Below are 21,868 nucleotides of genomic sequence, written 5' to 3' on the forward strand. Positions count from 1 at the left end.
CCCCTTCCCCCCCCCAAAAAAATGTGATATGTGACGTGATGAGAGTGTAATTGATGTGTAAGAATTTCCCACATCATCTGTGTGGGAGAAAACAGAAGTTTAAACTCAACAACATGTCTGGATGTTTGTATATCATGTAAAGTGTTTGATTAACAAACACTTTGTGTAACTAAATCTTGATCTAGCTGTTGGTGCGTTCTCATTCGCCGTTGCGGAAGTTAAAACGGGAAACTCTACTCTCCTTTAAGTCATCGCTGTCTATTGTCCGGCGCTGCAGCAATGAGATTTATCGTCCTTTTCCTGTTGTTTCAAGGTAAGTAATTATACCAGCGCCCCGTTTCAGAGAGCGGGCTTAGTGAATGTAGGGTCAGGAGTTGTGTGTGTGTGTGTGTGTGTGTGTACTCAGGCTAACGGCTACATGTCAGAAAGCCACGCAGCCGTTGACTCCAGTCAAGTTGCCACCACAACTCATTCTGAGAACCGTAAACTTTTGAGTCTGTCCTACTTTATAGCTGGTCAGGCACGGGGAAATTGGCAGAAAAGCCTGTATTTCTGTCGAGTGACGCTGGTCATGTTTTCTGGTTAACATATTTTTGAGCACTACCGTAAATTATACAACGCAGGTGATTGTGTGACATCACCCTGTAGTGGAGTGGCGCTTGTCTCTGTTGGAAACTCTGTTAGGGTTTGAGCTCCACAAGGTGTTGTGTGAAGTTATTCTGCTTCTCTTTTGTGTTTTTTTTCCCCCACTAAGAGCTTCGTTTTATTTCAAAACCAAATCTTTTCATCCACCTTCGGAAAATAAATAATTGTAATGTTGACATTTACAAGTAGCTCGCGCACTGAAAACCGCTTTACCTGACTTACCTTCTTATCCGATCCGTAAACCCTGAGTGAGCTTGGTCGGTTTATTCAGAGTATTCTGCTCAGCGCTTCGCTTGTTAACCCTTCTTTCTGAAACGAGGCCCAGGTTTTTTAGAATATAATGTCTGTTTTAAAATGTAAAATATAGAACGACGGTTCAGGACATATTCTAAGACCTACAGAAGCCGGAATGTCAGGCTTTACTTCAAACTTCATGGTTTCTAAGCCTGACGGAAGCATTTGGTGTGGGCTAAGTGTGTTTATTTCAAGTGCAGATGTTTTAAAATTAAAACATGCCGTTGGTTCGATGGCTAGTTCTCATGACAGGCATGAAAAAGAAAAAAAGATATAGGAAATAGTGTATACTTTATTCCCTGTGTCAGTTGTTTCTTAATTCTCAAAAGATTGATCCATGAAAAATGTTTTCTATTTGCATATGCATGAGATCCAATAATAAAGCAGAATGTGTCCCAGTGTGTATTTCCCTTTTACTAAGAATTCATACTGATGGCCTTCCCTTTTTCCTTAATAAAGGAACTTAACATTCCAGTTCAAATATCTATTACTGCAGACTGAGAAACAAAAGTAATCCCATGAACTTTTTCATATTTTCTCAAGTGACAAACTTCAATGCATTTTATTAGGATTCTAAGTCACAAACTAAAGTGTGACTTTAGTTTGTGACTAAAGTGTTTCCAGTACAGAAACTTTCTTTCTGTACTGGAAAGAAAGTATCTCATTATTTTGAAAGTTTCTTGTACCCCAAAAATCTGAAAAGTGTGGCATTGAGTCACTCTCCCGACTCAATACTTTGTAGCCATTTGTTGCATTCATGTGTGTAAGACAGTTTTCAGGCTCTTTTTAAATTTCACTTCAGAATTGGGCTCTGCTTTGAGTTAATTACATGCAATTCCAACAAAATTTTAAAAAACGTATAGCACCCGTATACACATAAACAAGCTAATTTTCTAGTATCTGTAATAAGTAATTAATTTAAAGTCTGTGTAATTTGAATTCATACAGACTTTGAATTAAGTCTCTGTGTCTTGGGGTGCAGCCTAAAGTGACCCAATTCCGATTTTTTTTTTTTTTTGACATAATGCGACCTGTATCTGATCTTTTCATGACAGTCTGAACAGCACAGGTCAGATTCTTTTCGAAAGTGACCCATATCCGATACGTATTCGATTCAAATGCGACCTAATGTCCAGGCCGCATTCATCCAAACTGAACGTCATTGATACTCAACAAATTCTGCGTCCTGATGCGCGCAATTGGGAAGAAAAGCAACTCTTCACCTGTGTCATAGGAGGTTATTTTCAATGTCTTTTAGGACCTCCACGTATGATAACTTTATGCTAATGTGTTGAAAGATTAGATATTTCCTTATTTGTAAAGCCCGACACCAAAGTATAACTTCACAAGTTGCTAAGCATTTCTCTTTTTTTATTTTTAATTATTTATCATGCAAGAGTTCTTGTAAAACTGGGTTACTACTTTATTATCCTAATATTACAACTTCATTCCTGCATTATTTTGACTTTATTGTCGAAATAATGCAACAATATTATTGAATATTGTATAATATTATTGTATATTTTTTCTCATAATATTATGAGTCTATTCTTGTAATTGGATTTTCTTTTTTCTTAGCCTCACTAAGAAAAAAGTAATGCTAAGAACCTGTGTGAAAAACTTTCTTCGTATTAAAACTTATGAGTCAGCGATTGCACAAACTCTTGCTGAACCTCAAGTTATGGATTAGAAACATATTGATTCAAGAATCTAAACTTTATGCTGTCTGACTGTTTTTTGATTAAAACACGAGGTCACAATGTCTCATAATTCTTCCTCCAAAATGGCAGATAGATGTTTAATGCAAATAATTCAATATTAATAACAATATTGCTGAAAACAGAATCTTAGCCTGTCGAGTTACGCTGTATTGGCACAACTTAATTCAGATGCACAGAACCACTTACATATTCAAATCACTAATCTTAAAAGTGTGTAGGAAATGTTGATGATTGACAGGAACGCCATGTTGTAAGGGCTGATCTTTGTTTCATGGTCAGTGTCTGTTTTGATTTCATTGGTTAAAAGGTCGCCCTGCGATGAACTGGCGACCTGTCCAGGTTGTACGTCTCTCGCTCAAAACGTTCGCTGGAGATAGGCACCAGCACCCCTCGCGACTAGGGATAAGAGTGTAAGACAATGGATGGATGGTTAAAAGGTTTGTTTAAATGGTATCTATTGAAGAAGGGCAATAGAAATAAGGGAGATAGGACCTGATCAGGAAGAAGAAAATTGCCTCACCGTGAGGAACAAAGCCATCGGAGCTTTTATTAGCTCCGATGTTAAGCTCCATCGGAGCTTAAGATTCCCCCAGTTCATTTCTCTTTGTGTCAGTCATGCAAATGTTCATCTTGCATGGCTTAACCTTTACACCATCACTGCGCCCAAAATGACGGTGTTAAAGTGTCGCGATGTTCTTTTACATGAGTGGAGATGAAGTGTGTTGCTTTGGTTTATCGTGATAATGACAAGATGAGCAACATATGCAAATTTGATGAATACTGGAACAACAATATTTCACCCCTCATCAACAGCAATGAGCAGTGGATTCTGGCTGAAAGAGATGCAGTTGCTTTGGGTAAGCCCCTTTCTCCCTGCATGGTCTTACTGGTGGTAGCGGTGGTGTTGGTGGCTGGTGTGGGTGAACTGGTCATTTACTGCTCTCTTGTCTGCCTCTCTTTGGTTGCATTGGTGTTTTAAGGAGATAACTGCACCTTTCTTTATATGAGTTTTTTTATGCTGGACTAACAATGTTCATTGACCTTTAGTTAGAGAAGTGAGAAAATGTACTCATGTATAAAAGAAGTCGCTCACTTGTTTCACTTCCCAAAATTCTACATCTTCAAAGAGCATGTACCAATCCGACAAAACTTCTCTAAGTTTTTAAACCCTTAGACGGTACCTACATCCAGTTAGAAATATCTGCACTCACTGACTGGCCTAGTAGGAACAATAAATGGCTAACACTAATAGTGAACCAGATAATCACATTGTAGCAATATCTAGACACTGTAAGGACAACTGAAGTTGATTTAAGTGACTTTGACCATGGCATGGCATGGTCTGAGTGATTCAGAAACAGCTGTCTCTAAAGTTTACATGATTACATTCAGTGTTTAAATAAATGAATCATCCAGTGGCAGGAAGTTCTGATATCGAACACATCGAACCTTAAAGGAGTTAAGGTTCCTTTAAGGTGCAGGACAGCATGGTGTCCAGAAGCAGGACACCATGCTGGATGCCACTCCAGTCGATATTAGATCTCAACAGGAATCTGAGGCTAGAACCTGAGCTGGGCTCCTACCACATTTCTTATTTATTTTCTGGGAAAAGGCGACTTGTGAAAGGGCAAAAGTTGGGATGGATCTAAGGAGTCACCTAATTCAATTTGAAGTAACACAATCTTGCCTCAGGGAGGCAATGAATGTGTAGCATAAAGGGCTTTTAGTGGTCAGAAAGACTGGAAAGATGCTATGTATTCAGTCTGTGTACTATTCGCAGGAGCTTAAGTACTTAAAGAGATGAGGAAAAATTAGTTTTTTATCAAAGTATTTATTATTATACACAACAGTTGTACTACTTCCTTGTCTTGTCCTCTGTGGTACAAGTACTCTTCAGGTCAAGGATTTTACTTTAAAATGCAAAGGGCAATCCGTAAAGTTGAATCGTGGTCCAGTAAATGGACCGACTAGCACACTAAGAACGCTGATAAGCGACATAATGGAGGAACACCGCTGTGATGACATGCTGAAGGTAGAGTGTCACAAAGAGCAGGAGCTTCTTAAAGAGACAGAGACCCAATTTCAAGGCGTCAAATTGTGAAGCCAGATATCTTTTAAGTGAACGTATATACTTGATTGTGCCATAATATAGCAAAATGCATAAACCTTTCTCACCCTTCTATCGCCCTCAAGAAATCCAAGCTGCTGTTGTTACAAGTGTACTATAGCTACTCTTTTGAAAAAGGATATGACTGACCTAATCTGTATTTTATATAATTATCTGGGCTTACTGATTGCTGCACTCGGTACACCTGCTCAACTGCTCAGTTTCATAAATGATAAAGCAGCTGATTAAGGTTTAAATAAAGTCGAGGGAGTCATGGTGACAACCTCGGCTTTAGGGAGTCATAATGGCGAAAGTTAGAGTGAGCGTAAGGAGTCACCTGATCTATTTTGAAGTAACATTACACTTTAACATTTTGATGTAAAAATCTTGTCCATGCATCTTGTCACCCTGACAACAAGGTATGAACAGGTTTCAACCCTGTAGTTAAAGTTCACTGGAACTATGTTGTTTATTTGAGTATAAGCCTGAAGACGCGGTTATCAAACCAAGAGAGAATGCTTCGCTTCACCAACTGGAATTACAGAAATTATAAAACTAGGCCAACTAAAAAAAAAACAGTTTTTTTTTTCCAATATAAATTTTTAAAAAGAGACGCATAATTTATTTTATATTTTTTGGCACTTTTAAGGAAAAAGTCAGGAGGAGACTTTGTTCAGTTGCCTCCCCCCCCACATTTGTTTGCATGCGTTTGCTTGTCATTGACTGTTTTGAAGAACCTTAATCTGCTGACCCATTTTTGTTCTGCTTAGCACCGTTTGAGTCTGATCTTGATTGCTTCAACTTAATTTAGAAGCTTGTGTTTTGGAGGCATGGCGCTCCCTTTTTGTTCCTTTTTGTTTTTGAGTTTACTTTACATTGATTTGTTTGGCTGTTTTTGTTTAATTACAGATGTTTCACTTAACCCTCTTTAATTTGTACTGTGTTTTTGTCTGTAAAACCACCCTTTTTTTTTTGTAATAAATCATTTTAAGTCTCACTTGTTACTCCCCTGGTCCCCAAGGCCAGGGGCGGTCGTAGCAATTACACTGATGCCTTTTAATTTTTTCCTCCAGGGCTGCAGGTTAAAGTTCTTGGCCAATTCGGCTCCACAACCACAGTCATAGGGTACGTAGGTGAAACCATTATCTTGCGAGCCAAAGCCATCGAATCATGGACTCTGAGCAGAATTGACTGGTCAATATTGCACAACTTCACCTGGATCGCAACATGGGACCACACTGGTATAAATACTGAACATCGCCCAGAATACAAAGGGAGGCTCTCACTTAACACAACAACAGGTAAAAAGGAAATGGTCCTCTGATAAGATGCAAATAAATGTTGATTTCTGTTTACAATGTTTTCTGTGTTTCTACAGGGGATTTAACGATGCGAGATCTTAGGTTACGTGACTCCATGCATTACGATGTGAACCTCCTCAACAGTTCAAATTACAACCAAGTAAACCGGGTCTATCTAGTAGTGAAGGGTAAGTTGCATTTCCTTAACTCGTTTTTTTCCCTATAATCATTGCATCATTTTTGATCATGTCATTTTGGATGTTTGTGGTGATAAGTTCAATTGTTAAAAAAAATCGACCTTTTTTTCTATTCAATAACAATTGCAGAACGCCTCAAGAAACCGACCATACAGCTTAACCAATATTTCACAAAAAGTGAAAATGGCTGTGTTTTGGTGCTGAACTGTTCTTCTCCAGTTACCGGCGTTGCCTTCGTTTGGGAGGTCGAGCCTTCGTGTGACCACTGCAGCAACAATTCTTCAAGTAACACTTCAGAGCTTGTCGCCTTTTTCTCGACAAAGCCAGACTCTGTAAATCTCACCTGCATTGTCACGCGCGAAACGGATATCGAATCAAACAATTTGATCTCTAAGATTAAAGGTGAGTTTGTCAGTCATCATCAACCGTGGACAGAGAACGTTGGCATTAAGCCAACATTTTCGGTTTAAATGCCTAGAGTTTAAGATCCACCAGTGGAACTGTTTTTCAGGCCAATAATATAATCACAAGACCTTCTTTAAATCTACCAATGTAGATGACATGAAGTCGCATCACTTTTTGGTTTGGTGCCACTACTACATAGTCCCTTCAACCCAACGCATTCAACATTGTTTAGTTGGAGGGTTGCTAGTTCTGAACCATCACAAGTGCACCTAATTTCTCAATTTCTAAATTGAGAAATTTAGAAATTTCTAAATTAGTTTTCAGAAATTTAGAAAACTGCAATGAGAAAAAATTCTTTGTCATTTGCCTAGAAGTTGCCTTTTCTTTCGTTTATGTGAGAAATTCACTATAAAGAGCCTAAAGGGATTAAAAAAAAAAAAAAAACAGAAGAGGTTTGAAATCAGTATGTACAGTTGAAACCAGAAGTGTAGATTTACAGTATAAAAAAGGTTGACAAATTCACTTTTTGATACTGAATCAAGATTATTATTAATTAATTTTTTTTAGGACTTTATTTAAATTCAAAGCTTAACACGGGGTTGGATATTTTGAGCACATTTCCACATGCTTCTAAAAATGGCTCGTTTACATGACAACAGCGACCACACAGTCTTTCACACCTGCGCTTTAAGATACCACCTCCAAGTAAAACTTTCTGGAACACCTCCTACAGAGGTGTGACGTGTACAGAACAATGGCGGATAGCACGGTGCTGTGTTGTACTTAACCTGTTGAGTTGAACATAGCTTTAGATCAGGAATATATGTGTTAGATGAGCACTTCGTTCATGGGAGACGGAGACGTGTTAATTGTTTACAATGAGGTGGAAGCTAAGGGTGAAAGGCGCATGCGTGTTCTAAGACATCATAAAATCACACCGCCATCTAGTGGCCCGGGATGACAACTACAGCTGACTCAAGGTGCTGCTTTGTCTTGATGATTAGGGTGTCGGTGACCGCCTGCTGGACATCTGTCCAGTCAGAAAACTGCTGTATGATTATGTAGGCCTCTAACATAACCTTTCTCTATTAAAGATCATTTCTATTAGTTTAAGTTGTTGTTTTTTTTTAATAAATGGGTTTGCTGTTTTTATTTATGTGATAATCATCAAAATGAACAGAAGGAAACTTGAAACACATGTATAATCTTGTATTCTGGGGGTGATGCATCTATGAAGTTTTACTTTTTCAACTTGAATTACTGAAAACAAGTTATTAAATGGATGATTCTGGCTCAAGGTTTCTGTCTGAAATGGAGAAGCTACAGTCTTTACAATCTGAATGTTTAAATATGTGGTTTTTTATGTGTTATATACACATGTGTGTGTATATACACACACATGTTATATGTGTGTATATATAAATGAATTGTATCAATTGTAGCAATATGAGATCTCTGTAAATAAATGAATAACATGTTGCTTTATTATAGTTTAATCAAACGTGTTAAGTTTTTTTTCAATTAAGCTTTTAGTAGAAAATACTACACTGTTTAACATGTACTTTTACACATATTTACACTGTTTTATGATTATCTTTGTTGTTCTTCCAGTACCAATGCTCGAAATGGAATCCGATTGTGGCTACATGTTTGCTTGGGGATTCATCACTGCATTTCTGATTGTGACCGTGGTGATTGTACTTTTGCGGTTTAGAGGTGAGAGGAAAAACATTCCGATTTTTCACTTAATTTGTATGCTTTCTTTGTGACACTCATTGAACCTGCAGACAAAACTATTTCAATGGAAGAGAAAAAAACAAATTAAACCAAGACATTACATTTATTTTCATGTTAAAACATTCATAGCCCAATGAAGAAGGTCAGATTTAAATTGAGGGATGAAACAGCTGCAGTGTTACCAAACCAGGTTACAGAAGAGAAACAAAAAAAAAATCCAAATCATTTTGGTTTGGTGAGACAATTTTTTTAAAGTAAAAAAGTGTTCTGGTCTCTAAACTTGTGTATCCCAGGAGTTTAAATATGACATCCTACAGAGTCGCTCCTCAAAAAGGGGAAAGATCAGAACATGTAAGACAGGAGATTGCTAAAATGAGGTTGGCAAAAAAAAATTTGACTTCATTTATTGAAATGAAATATTTGAACCTTCATATTTCTGTTTACATTTCGACTTCATTGTTAAAGGTTACTTCTGAAACACATACATGACACATGAACAGTCATAGTATACATGAATGTTTTTAATAGTAAATACTGTTTATATAATGATTTAACAGAATGTGCTTTTTATTCAGTCACCAGGATTTTTTAAATCCCTTTAAAAAAAAACCAAAACAATAAAAAACCTTTTTCAGATTGACATGACATGCTGCCTGAGACTTTTCTGAACTGAAACTGTTTGGGGGATTTCAGTTTGGGGTTAGCATGTTCCTCCTTTGTTTAGGTTTTATTTGTTCTCTTAAACAATAGACCTGAAGAATTGGTCGTCTTGCCCCACCTAGCGTCTGCGTCAAACCCGTGCAAAAATCCTACAGAGGCAAAGTGGTTGTGGATAAAGAGGGTCTAAATTCAACAAGACATGCTACAAACTCTGCTTTTAAAAAAAATTACAGAATCTCAGTTAGCCTTCATAGCGGGGCTGAACCCCGTATTACACCAAGCACTGTAGCTAATATTAGCTGGTATCTCGCCGGTGGACATAAATACAGTAAAGTAATATTCCAATCACAATATATACACAATAATATGTCCATCTTACTTGTGAAATGTTGTCTGTGGAGCCCTCACATCAATAGTCCATCGATCAGAACAACAATATCCCTCAGTGCTGAGGCATCTTCTGCTGTTTTGATTGAACAAAGTAGGAGGGTATACCGCTCCAAGATGGCTGCCGTATTTCAGCCAATGCTCTACTCTTATATTATGTCTATGATCACAACAATGCTTCTCTTTAACGTTGTTAAAGGGTTAATAAAGGAGCGAGGTTGTGAAGACTTCCTGAAGGCGGAGTTTCAGACAGAGCAGGAGTTTCTTAAAGAGACAGTGGCCCAATTTTAAAGCATTGATTTACAACTTTTTTTTTTTCTTGAGTAACATTAGGTGTGTATATATAGCATTTTATAGCACCTGAAGATAACATAGCTACTTGATTGTGCTATAAAAAGACACTATATATCTGTAAAATACATAATACTGTTCCTTTAAGTACATTTTATGCCCGTCTATCTGTATTGGACTGAACTGTGAATTGTAATATCTAGTAATTCATTGTCTATGTTCAACCAGACTATAACTGTTTCTGTTTCTGGTTTGACCAGCCAGACATTGACACTGTGTTTTCATTTTAGGTAAGATAACCGAAATATTCCAGCGGCAAGTAGGACCAGGACCAGGACCAGGACCAGGCATGACGGAATCCAAAGTTCAGCCGGAGAGTGTGACTTCCTAAAAATAAAAGTCCTAAATTTGACGTGGTTGTTTTAAAAGGAGTAGGGTGCTGTTTGGCTGTTAAAAAAAAAAAGATCTATTTTAATATTTTTCTTTTTAAAAGTCAACTACAGCAAAGAAACAATGGTTAAGATGAACAACAATAATGTAAACCTTTTACCAGAATAACATAATCACTGAAACTGTAACATTCCATCAGTCCATTCATCTTTGGTCAGAAATCTGAGTTTAAAATATTCTAAAATATTAATTTCACATGTCTGGTCTACATTATCATGACTGATTTCTCATGTTTTTTTTTATGTTGAGCCTTTTTGAATTGAGATACTGCTGTGTTTTTATGGCCTCAGAATAAATTTTATCTCCAACTTCTTACTGCCACGTGATGAAATAAGAACATTTACCGCACCCAAATGATGCAGTACGGACAAGTCACATATTACTTTGCATATTAAGTTAGCACTACCCTGGGCTGGCCCAAGGTTGTTTCTTGATTGATAAACGCAATCATTGATTGCTATTTTGTGTTTTTGCTCAGATGGATTTGAAAACACACACAAAAGATTAATTTCTCAGATTGTAACTGGAAGTAGTTTCTGTGCTGATTTAGGTTTTGGATATTTATCCAATGGAAAGAAGGAGAATGAGGCTACTTATACCTGAGGATGGCACTTTGCAGCCGCAAATGTGAATTTTCCTTTTTTTTAACTCTTGAAAAAAGTCATATTATTTATTACTGCTTTTTAAACGTTTATTTTCAAAAATATTTTTTGATTCTACGCAAGCATCTGCCTTTTGTGACTTTATAAAAAACCATAGTGGTACTTGTATGGTTGAATTTCAAAGATTGTATGGGTTTTTCCATGTTATTGTGTATCTGTTCTGTTTTTTCCAGGTGAATGTCAATCTTTTGTATGCGTTAAATAAATGCGGGTGTTTTTATAACTTTGTCTGCTTCTCTTTAATGTTAAAACGTAAATAAATATTTAAAAGAAAGTAGTCTTGTTAAACATTTAGTTTTATTTACTCCAACCAGCCATGTTGGAAAGAAAAACAATTTCAACTTTTACTGTATAACTTGACATATTTATGCTTTGATTGATGGAAATATGCCAATGATTAGCATCAACTTAATATTTTATTTAAATCATAGCCAACTTGGCCAATTGAAACCAGTAATTAAAACACACCAAATAAAACTGTAGGCAGACCAGGAACTCACTGCGTTCTTGTTTGACACAATAGATAAGTCAAAAGAAATCAGACAAAATGTAAAATTTTATTATAGTACAGATGGTTTAAAAAATAAATAAAAAAAAAAACATAAAAAGCAGATATACATCTGGAGGAAAGGCAACAAGTGAACCTCAACAAGATATACATTTTTTAATATCATCTATATATTTACAAGATGTACAAACATAAGTTACAGAGCCCAGTTGCACTTTTTAAAACAAAGTTATACACATCCCAGTTTAAAATTAGGAAAAAACATGGACACATTTTAAATGAACAATAATCCATTTTGCAGATCATCGTCCCTAAATTAGGTTTTATCAATTTTTTTTATTATTAATTTGCATATCATCCACCGATATCTGATATGTGTATTATTTTAGAAATTTGACTAATTATCTTAACCTCTCTTTTTGTTGCTCCAAAGAGTGAGAAAATGGGCTTTATTTGTTGAAACTTCACACACATTAATACATAATTCCCACGAATCTGAACTGGAAGTGATCCACACCACTGAACTGCCATCTTGGTAGAAGATGTAAAACATAGATGAACTACAGCTTCCAGTCCAATAAAATGAAGGTACTAAAAAATTGTAACTGAGTAGTAGTTGTAATGTACTTTTATTGTTTATTAATTAGACAGAAACGAGGCAAGAGCTAGTTCTAAGCTTGTGGGTTGTTTATTGTCATAGCAACTCCATAGCAACTACCATTACATATAGTTATGATCCCTACCAAGATGGCTGACAGCTACAAAGTTCCCCAAAGTGTTTTGTCACATGAGAACTACGTATCAATTCAATAAGCAACCAAGGATACTATACGGTCACTCTTGAGGAGCTACAGAGATTCACAGGTTGAAGAGTCCGAAACCAAATTCACTGCATCTTTTACAGAACATGTATAATTTTCCTCCCACTTCCAAATTATATGCTACTTTGTGCTGTTTATCACACAAATCATAGTCGGAATGTGACAAAATGTGGAAACAGATCCAGGGGTTTGGATACATTTCCAGTGGACTGTTTGTCTTTATCAACCAACAAACATGTTAATAGATCATCTCTTTTGTTTTCCAGGTCTGAAGAGGGTCTGACATTACATGTAAATGCCAAAGCCCTCATTGACATGAACAGGTATAATGTGTAACTTGGACAACACGTCCTTGGAGCAAAATTGCCCACAATCTTAAAGTTACTGAAAATGTCACAAAATTACGCTCGGCTCTAATGGTTCCTCCATTACACAGGAACCGTTAAACGCTACCAGGTGTTTTCTGACTTTTTTTCTGAGGTGCACCAAACTGTAAAGGTTCAAACCGTCTAGGAAACCTCCTGGTACGGAGACACTGAAGCCTTCCTCATCCGTTCAATCTGGATCTTGTCGTAGATCGTCTGAGGCTAAATGATTGGGAGAAAATAAAAAATACATTTTAGAGTTTCTCAGCAGTGGCTTAAGATCATCTTTTCCTGCAGCTTCCAAGGGTTAAACAATTCACTGAAAGTGCTATGAAGGACATTTTGTTCTTACAGTTCTCAACACACTGAAGCACAGAGAATAACTCAGAACTAAGACATCTACAGCAGACATCTTTAAAGTAGATAGTGAAAATGGTGTTCTGCTGTTTATTTAAACTTTAAAGCATATATAGAACAAGATGGCTGACAAACATCACAATATAAGCATTTCATCAATCAATATAGGTAATTATTGATTAGCTTTTTTGTTTTATATATCTGAAATACATCCAAACTGGTGACATGACCTTCACTGCTTTATCCACAATTCCCTCTTGAATATTTGACTCCATCTTTGCAAATGTATTATTAGGCCTGAGCAGCTAAGCGCTGCGAAGGCCTATTGTAATTATTATTATTATTATTATTAGATAATACTAAAAAATATAGAGACGTTATACAGCGGTGTTAAATGCTCACATTTATGTGAGTGTTTTTTAAGTGTTATTTTAATTATTGGCATCATTTGACGGTTCACTGGTCGGGGGCGCCGTATCAATCAATCAAATTTTATTTGTATAGCACATTTCAGCAGCAAGGCATTTCAAAGTGCTTTACATAATTAAAATAAAAACAGCATGTGACAGTGAATAAACAGTTAGAAAGACAAAGAGAATTTTTAATTTTCTTTTTTTTGTTGTAAAAGCCTAGGACAATATGTTCTCACCGATAGACATCTCTGCCTCAGCCCCCATCCTTTAAAATATGGGTATAAAACAATCCATTTTAGCGTTGTGCTGCTTTCAATTGTTTACCGGAAGTGAAAATAAGCTTACAAGTTCATTTCCTGTCGCGAGATGGAATTTATTTTTACTCAGCAACAATCATTGGTGGATTTTGTTTTAATAAGCTGTGTTTTGCGAGGAAAATATTGCAACAACCACATATTAAATAATATTAACTTAGGTGAAAAGGAAAGTAATGATCAGATATTTTCCTGATATCCTCCAGGGGGAGCTATTGCACCACCTAGTGCCCTCTTGGGTCACCGCTGAGGTTCTTACCATCTGGTGATCCGGGCTGTTTCTGTTGTCGATAGTGTCGTACAGAGAGCAGGGCTTGTCAGTGGGACTCTGCAGGTTTGCATTCACATGTATTGAGGAGAAAAAACTCAGTTAGGAAACAATAAATCACTGTAAACATTTGCTCATTGTAAGGCTTGTGTGTACTTACAACTTCAGATGAAAAATCTGAGATATCGGCATAAACTGTGAGTTCGTTTGAGTCACTGCCTGCGTAAAGAAAACAAAATTACAGAAATGACTCACTGGCTGGTATAAAGTCACAATAATGCGGTAAGAGAGAGAGAAAAAATGGCACATTAAAGAGTTTCTTACCAGACCATCTTCTTTTGCAGAGACATGCGCTCACCACTATGATTATAATAATGATCAGTAAACCTCCAACTGCTGCAACAATAATCCAGACTAGGATTGGGATTCCTGTATCTGACAGCAGATTAACAATATGTCATGTTTAAAAAGAAGCAAATAAAAACACTTTAAGAAGAAAAGCAGGAAAATAATTTGTCCAGCAAGGTTTGCATGGTGCACAGTGCACAGTGCCTTGCTATTGTATTCACATCTTGTCGCGTTACAACCACAAACTTCAAAGTAGAATAGAAATAACATTTAATTCAGGAATACCAGCAGCAAAGTAACAGGAAAAAAGATGCAACTAATAGATCTGAAGCTCAGGAGAAAGAGTATATTAGAAGACATAAACAGACTTCATATTCTTAGCAAAACAATTTGAAACAATATATCCTTTTATTTACCTTTCCATTTTTATGCAGTGTGATGTGTTGGGTCAATCATATAAAATTGTAATTAAGATACGGTGAAATTTGTGATTATAACGTGATCAACTGTGAAAAACAATTCAAGAGGTGTCAATATGTTTTAAAAGCAATGCATTTTTTTTATCATTGATGTGCCATTTAAAAAAAATAGTTTTAACTATGACTTCAGTCAAACAAAAAACAATCAAAAGCACTTTAACATAATAAAAGAAACAGGGATGTAAAACTTTAGTGAAGAAGGTAGTTTTAAAAAAATGTGTGTTATAATCAAGGTATAATTTTGTTTTAGCAAATTATATTTGATTGTTTAATTTTAGTTAACGTAAAGTGTATACTGACTCTTTAGAGAACGGTTACAATACATAAATTATTTATTTGTGGTGACGTTCATCATCTACAGCACGTTTGATAAACCATAAAGTATATTTCTAACACTTCTATGATTTTTGTCTGTATTATTACCAAATATTGAAAATCATCATTACTTTATGGTTCAGAAAATTTTCTTAAGAACTGCAAGAAAATTAATTTCCAGTGTCTGGATCTGAGATTTCCTGTGTTCTGTGGACTTGGACCTTTAATAGAACAAAACAGCCAACAGATTTATAAAATAAACTGACTTCTTCTTGTTGTTGTCTTCAAACCTCTCCTTTCTGCACATACCGTCATTAGAGCCTGTAGATCCTGTGTTGTTGCTACATCTCAGTGTTTCAGATGTTAACTCCTCACTGACAACATTGGAGGCATTGCAGGTGAATGTGGTGTCGCCATCTTGTGGTCTAATGCTGTATTGCAGCCTGGAGCCACTTCTGGTTTGTGTTCCCACAGTCCAGATGTAGGTGACGTCGCTGTGAGGATTTGCGTTGCACTCCAGAAAAACTGTACAAAATCCATTTGGTCCAGGCTGAGTGATGTTTGAAAACACAATTGAATTTGTGGATATCGGCTCTAATGTAAGAACAGAGGGAAGAAGTGTAACAGTCAGTAACATTATATGTGTATTTTATTTGCAGAATTCACACAGTATTTGCTCCCTTAATCTTAGAAAATTCTGAAAGATGTCATCAAATGATGAATTCCTCATAATTGATGCAACCATGAAATTTGCTTTCTATCAGAATCTCCTCCAATCACTGACCTTAAAGATCAAGCACATTTAGATTCTGCAGCAGGACAGTGACCCCCATAGACAGGATATAAAAATTTGGATAAGCTCTTTTGTTGTATTGATTTTTTTTCTAACAAGTATTGTGTTCTTCATTTAGAAAACAGTGTATTAATCAATCTGTTCTTTAATAATTCTACACAAGTTTTATTTCTTGAAAAGGTTGTTTTCAATTGATTGGATTGAAAAACCAGCATCTTACCGTGAATTTGCAAAGTGAGGAAGACTGCAGGTCTTTGTTTGTCTGTTGATGAACTAAAACTGAATTCACCAGAATCTTGAAGAGTCAGGTCTTTTATTGTTAAACTAAGGCTTATGTTATTGAACTCCACTCTGCCCTGAAATGGATTGTTTGCAGTAAGACCTGAACCTTTGATTGCTACTGGTGAGTTTTTATATTTCCATTCTGCCCTTATGACGCCTTCAGTTGGTAAATTTGATAAAAGCTCCACAGAGTCTCCAACTCTTTTATGAATGACTTGCTTTCCTTCTGCAGCCTCCACATCTGAAACACAAAACAAAGAGCATAATGTTATTATTTAAACTGAGACGTTTAGATGTTCTGTTGCATACAGTTTAAGGTTTACACTTTTTAAAAATGTCTGTAAGCAGTTAATAACCATGTTAATAACTAACATTTAATAATGTCAAAGCCTTTTAAAACTTTATTATTAAAATTTGAAATGATTGGTTTAAAGCTCTTTGTAATGTATTATGGTTTTGTCTTGAATGTCCTAGTTCCTCTCTTTTGTGTCATTTTTTAAACTAATGTATGATTATTTGTTAGTTTGTGTTATGTCACATGTAATTTTTTTCTCATGTTCATATAACTAATCTTTTGTCCATTGCCTCCCAGCAACACTCAGATCCAATTGTTTTGCTCAGTTCATATTATCCGATCAGTTCAGATTCTGCAAGAAAAAAAAAATCAAACATGTTTGACTGCGGGTTGGGTCGGTTCTCCTCATACACTTGCAGACTCTTGTCTTTATCTCTCCTCTCACACCAACAGATTTAGAGTCAAACTTGCCCTGATGACTGATCACAAACGGATACAGATTTGTCCTGACTGGAAATCTGTGGTAAAATTGAACAAATAAAATGTGTAGTTTAGTTCCAGCTTATGGATTTTTACTTATTATGCAGAAAACTGTAAACAGTTTCTCACAAAAAATGCATCAGCATCACATAAACTCCATGATCACTACTTATATCTTGGGCCTTTGGTTCGAATTTTAACGCATTCTGTGCAATGATGAAATAAGAAGTTAGTAAGCAGAGCTACAAAGTTTGTACCAGTTGGGTAGAGAAAAGATTTATTGAGTTTGGCTATAGTTGAGAAGGTTGTTGAGGGAATTAGTTTATGACTGTGAGTTCAAACAGTCATAAACTAATAAGTTTTAAGATGTTTAAGTAATGATATATGTAGAATCAATTTATGCATTTCCCTTCAAAATATGAAGAGGACTCCAGAAAATAAAGTAAATAAATTATGACCCAGGAACAATCAAAATTTACTATTAAAGTAAACATAAAAGTGGCACAGCTTAATTTCTTTAAACTTCCTATAAAGCAAAATGCAGATACTAATAGCATCTTCTTTTTTTTTTTATACATTTTCTTTTTTTTCCCCATAACTAACTTTTTCTGATACAAAAAATAACCTTTTCCTTGGGGGTTTCACTACACTAATAAAGTAATCAATATAAAGAGCATGAAGAGAAATAAAGCTGATTGTACTGATTTCTGTATCTGCAGGTTGTTCAGGTGAGCAAACAAACAGCATTCACTCAGTAACGTATTATCTCCAAAGAGCTGGTATTCCGTCTGTTCAAGCTTTCAGAAAATGATGTTGCAAAGTAACATGTCTTGACATTTAATGTACATTTAAATTTAAAGGGGTAGGTGTTATGCGTTTTTCAGCCACTGTGCAATCAGAAGTTACCTGCAGTTGTTATAAAATATCAAATATGGCTTAAAAGAAATTAAACTTCCTAATTTAACACCGTGAAATTGGGCCTCTGTCTCTTTAAGAAACTCCTGCTCTTTCTGAAACTCTGCCTTCAGGAAGTTGTCACAAAATCAACCCTCTATTAATGCTAACAACTTTTTTACCGCCATTGCAATAGAAATAGCTTGTGTGACGAGCTCAGCTGATGTGCAGTACCACCAGGTGTTTGCTCATTTCTGCTGGCTAGTCTGTAGGAGCTGAGTGGGGTCACGGAGGAGGGCTGCTCTGTGAGACGGAAGCTTGGAAAATGCAACTTCAAGGAGGAGCTTTGTCCTCGAAGGCGGAGCTAGGTCCACCCAGACGTTTTGCACAGCTGAATGGTTGCCAAGCGAGATTAAAAGATTTCTCAAACATGCATGAAAGACTCAAAGTAACACTCTCCAGGTTTGTTTTTGATGAGGGAGTAACATTCTAACATGATGTAAAGCTCAAAAATGTTTACTGTACATAAGACTGCTCCTGTAAACAAGAACATAATTACTTTATTAGACACTTCTGTAATAATATAAAGGAAATTCTAGTCTATTTTCTGTACAGCAGGTCATGTGTCTAATCAGTATTCAGACAGAACAAAGTACTTCTTCATTTAATAGGATCAAATTTATATTTGCTCTGTGAATTTCTGCTGCTACAACTAGAAACAGGGTTGAGTTCTGAACTGCGGATATGACGCTGCATCTCATGAATGTTTATTTAGAAAAAATAAAAATGATAAACTAATGTTTTACCAGAAGAAATCTTTAACTGTGGTTTATATCGGTTTTAAGAACCAGCTTCTGGGCCTTAGGTTTTTCATTTCTAACTGTTTGCAAAAACCTCTGCAGCTACAAGAAGGAAGTGTAATCAAACACTTGAAAACACTGCGAGGTGTTTTTATCACATAGCAGCAGCAGCTACACGGCTTATTGGTGAGTTCCTGTTGTTGGACAAACAGGAAAATGTTTTAATGAAGTGATCAAACTTCTGACAACGCGTGTCATCAGATACAAGCCGCCTCCCACGCTGATAGACATTTTAAAACTGTAGATAACGAGACTTCACTTGACATGTTAATGTCTTAAAAAACGTAAAGAGGAAACGATAAAACAGAAAAGACAATATCACTATCCATCGGAACGGCTTCTTTGGCGGAAAGTTAATTTTTACTCAGAATCTTAGATTTAAAAGCTTCAAGTAAGAAAGAAATATTAAAAGATGCAATTACTTGAATTGCTTTGCTGAGGTTGGAAAGTTCCCAACCGCCAATGTAAATTTCTGCAAGTCAGAAATAAACAGTTTATTTGCTCTCTTTGCATTTCAGTTCAACCTTTCTTAGTGAACATATAAGTTAAGTGCTTGAGAACATGCAAATACATGTGATTAACATGTTATTCACTTGTATTGCTAACAGCAGTTGACCTTGTGATTTAGCATATTAATCAGCTAATCCTTCTGGTTTTTGTACTTTTATACACTTAAGTTAGGCTTGAAATCTCGACGTCTGACCTCAGACATAAATCCCACATTGTTAGCAACATCCAGCGTTTGTTTCTGGTTCATCATTGCCTGCTTTATGTTATACATGGAGACCTCAAAAGATCTTAAAGTTCTCAAAGATCTTTAAGATCTGTGTTTACTGTGTTTACTTGAACAAGCTTGAACTGGGGGCTTCCGGTGCTTTTAGGGCCGCTACAGAGCTGTTGATGCAATAACCTGACAAGCATCCATGCTAATGTTTTTTCTGGGTACCACTAAAGATTCGCCAAGTACCACCTGTGATGCCTGAACCTCAGCTTGAGAACCATGTTTTGGTTGCAGGAGGATGGAACCTCATTTTATAGTCAGTGGAAAAATCTTTATTACTATTACAGCCAGGAAGAGCTTCTCATAGCTGCTAACCAGTTGTTTTAATCTTTGGCAATAAGCTCCAACTCTTTGAGGATGGAAAAACTCTTCGTCATCACCCTAATCTTTAGCTACATTCAAAGATGATCAAACTTAAATAAGAACTGTGGCTGGGGCCGTGTAGAGGAGGCAGGGTGACAAAGACTTTATCCTGAAAACTGTCAGATCAGCAGTAATACCCATGACTGTCGTGACCATTTCTTCTTTTACCGCTCTGTGTAATAACTAACAGTTGTACAGAAAGTGAAATTTGAAAGTGGATTTCAAATTTCACTTTGAAATCCACTTCAAAGTGAAATTATTAGCATTTAATGATGCTAATAATTACACTTAGCATCATTAAATATATCTCAAAGTGTTCATTGAATTTAAATTGTTTTGAACTGAAACAGAACAATCTTTGGATGTCAAACTAACTTTCACTGAAAAACAAGAGCACTTGCTCCAACTTAAATATATTGCATTAATTAGTCTCAAATAGCCAAATTAACTCTATTCAAGTTCATTTATTAAATTGTCAAGTTAAATAAACGTAAATAAATTTAGTCTGACGCTTCATTCAATTGCCTGTAACATTTTTTTTTTTACTTGGAGCTCCATTCTCACTTTTTTTTTTCAACGAGGGAATGTTTTCAGTGAAGACTAAAGAAAAACGGATGCGTCAAAGTTGATCATTAGCTTCCACTTTTTGAATAAATTCATTTGCATGTTCATGTAACGGCCAACTTTGCATCATTTCCCTGGAAAACCGAGACAAACCACAATCTGTGCCCTCGGTGGAAAAGTTCAAATAAGTCTGTATCCGTCTCATTTTCGGTCAGCGTCACTACTTTTGGTGGAGAACACACAGGAAATGCCACCGTTGCTTTTGCTCTTGTTTCTGTCTCACACTTTTATTTAGACACACACAAAAAAGAAAACAGCCGACGACTGAAGCGCAACAAATAGCAGCTAGAGCTCTGAAATGTGGCCTGACAGAGCAAGCACACAAGATTGAAGAAGTGAACGGTATTTCATTGTGACCTACAATTTGAAGAACAAAGCCGGAAGTGACAAAAAGAGAAAAGATGATCTATCTCCAAGTTGCAAAAGTTTCCATACATATGAAGCAGGAAATCTGCCAACACAGCAACACAGAAACATGCAAAACTTGACTCTTAATATTCAACCACAAGATGCCCAAAGCTGCCATACTGCTTTATGCCGTCTCAGACAAGGAGGATGAATTCAGATCGTCACGTATCTTAGTGAGAATATTCATTTTCATTGGGATGTTCCAATTCCCAAATTATTATGCAACTTCAGCTTCAAAAGTAGACAGGACTTCATATTTTAGCAAAACCTTCTTAATGATAAGATCTTGTATTATATTGAAAAATCAATTACGAAAAACAAAACATTACGAGGAAAGAATAAAAAAAACATTGAAGAAGCAACACCTCCTTTTCCAAGGAGGTGTGCAAATATCCCGTTCTAAGGAACCGAATCGTAATTCTTTGTCAAAGTCACAACTACAGAAAACCGGGAGGTCGATCACCATCCATGGCAGTAAACATGAGGGCCAGACCAGGTCACGTACCGTGGCGGGAGACCCTGAGAAGCAGCGCGGCCGTGTACGCGAGAAGGCAGCTCAGGCAGCGAAAGCGACCACCAGCCATCTCTGTGGGGAGCGGAGCAGAGTCTGTTTCCTCTTCTGCTCGCGGCAGTCAGCAAAGTTAGAAAAAAAATGGAGGGAGGGAGGGAGGGGTGGAGGAAGCTTCTGTAAATGTAGAGCATGAAGCAGTTTTAGTATACGGAGAAATATCTGCTGACACTTTAAGGTTAAAAAAGATCATTTTTTTCATTACAGTTTTTGTGTTTATTATTTTGTTCACTATATCACTATGCAAATTTTGAATTTGATAAAAACAACAAAACCAACCATTCACTGCAATAAATGCTATGTTTTCTTTTACAACAAATATAATATTACACACAGCTTCCAAAAAGTTCCACTTTTGTCCCATCAGTTCACAAGATGATTTTTGGACTAATGGTCCTGTTTGGGTGAACGATGGGTTTCAACATTCGTAACTCTCAGATGAAGATCTGAGTTCTGGCCCAGTTTCTATGCTACT

The 21,868-nt window shown here is 36.3% G+C and overlaps 2 protein-coding genes across 3 annotated transcripts; one reads left to right on the forward strand and one right to left on the reverse strand.

Moving 5' to 3' along the window:
- The first annotated feature begins 64 nt into the window (after nt 1-64).
- Nucleotides 65-10,157, forward strand: LOC103480355 (SLAM family member 9). The gene is made up of 6 exons (XM_008435260.3): nt 65-313; nt 5,841-6,068; nt 6,146-6,256; nt 6,395-6,667; nt 8,282-8,386; nt 10,036-10,157. Exons 1-6 carry the CDS (start codon nt 280-282, stop codon nt 10,134-10,136), a joined length of 852 nt encoding a protein of 283 aa, XP_008433482.1. The 5' UTR covers nt 65-279; the 3' UTR covers nt 10,137-10,157.
- A 1,238-nt stretch (nt 10,158-11,395) lies between these two features.
- LOC103480359 (SLAM family member 9-like) lies at nt 11,396-21,461 on the reverse strand. Of its 2 annotated transcripts, none has more exons than XM_008435265.3 (7): nt 21,331-21,461; nt 16,059-16,361; nt 15,355-15,639; nt 14,228-14,332; nt 14,064-14,122; nt 13,895-13,963; nt 11,396-12,773 (listed from the first exon to the last, which is right to left on the reverse strand). In XM_008435265.3, exons 1-7 carry the CDS (start codon nt 21,407-21,409, stop codon nt 12,696-12,698), a joined length of 978 nt encoding a protein of 325 aa, XP_008433487.1. In that variant the 5' UTR covers nt 21,410-21,461; the 3' UTR covers nt 11,396-12,695. The 2 variants fall into 2 exon arrangements, with proteins under 2 accessions (XP_008433487.1, XP_008433486.1); XM_008435264.3 differs by having other exon boundaries at nt 14,228-14,338.
- Between the last annotated feature and the right edge of the window lie 407 nt (nt 21,462-21,868).

This window comes from Poecilia reticulata, chromosome 18 (assembly GCF_904066995.2).
Source record: "Poecilia reticulata chromosome 18, P_reticulata-male-v2, whole genome shotgun sequence".
Classification (NCBI taxonomy): domain Eukaryota; kingdom Metazoa; phylum Chordata; class Actinopteri; order Cyprinodontiformes; family Poeciliidae; genus Poecilia; species Poecilia reticulata.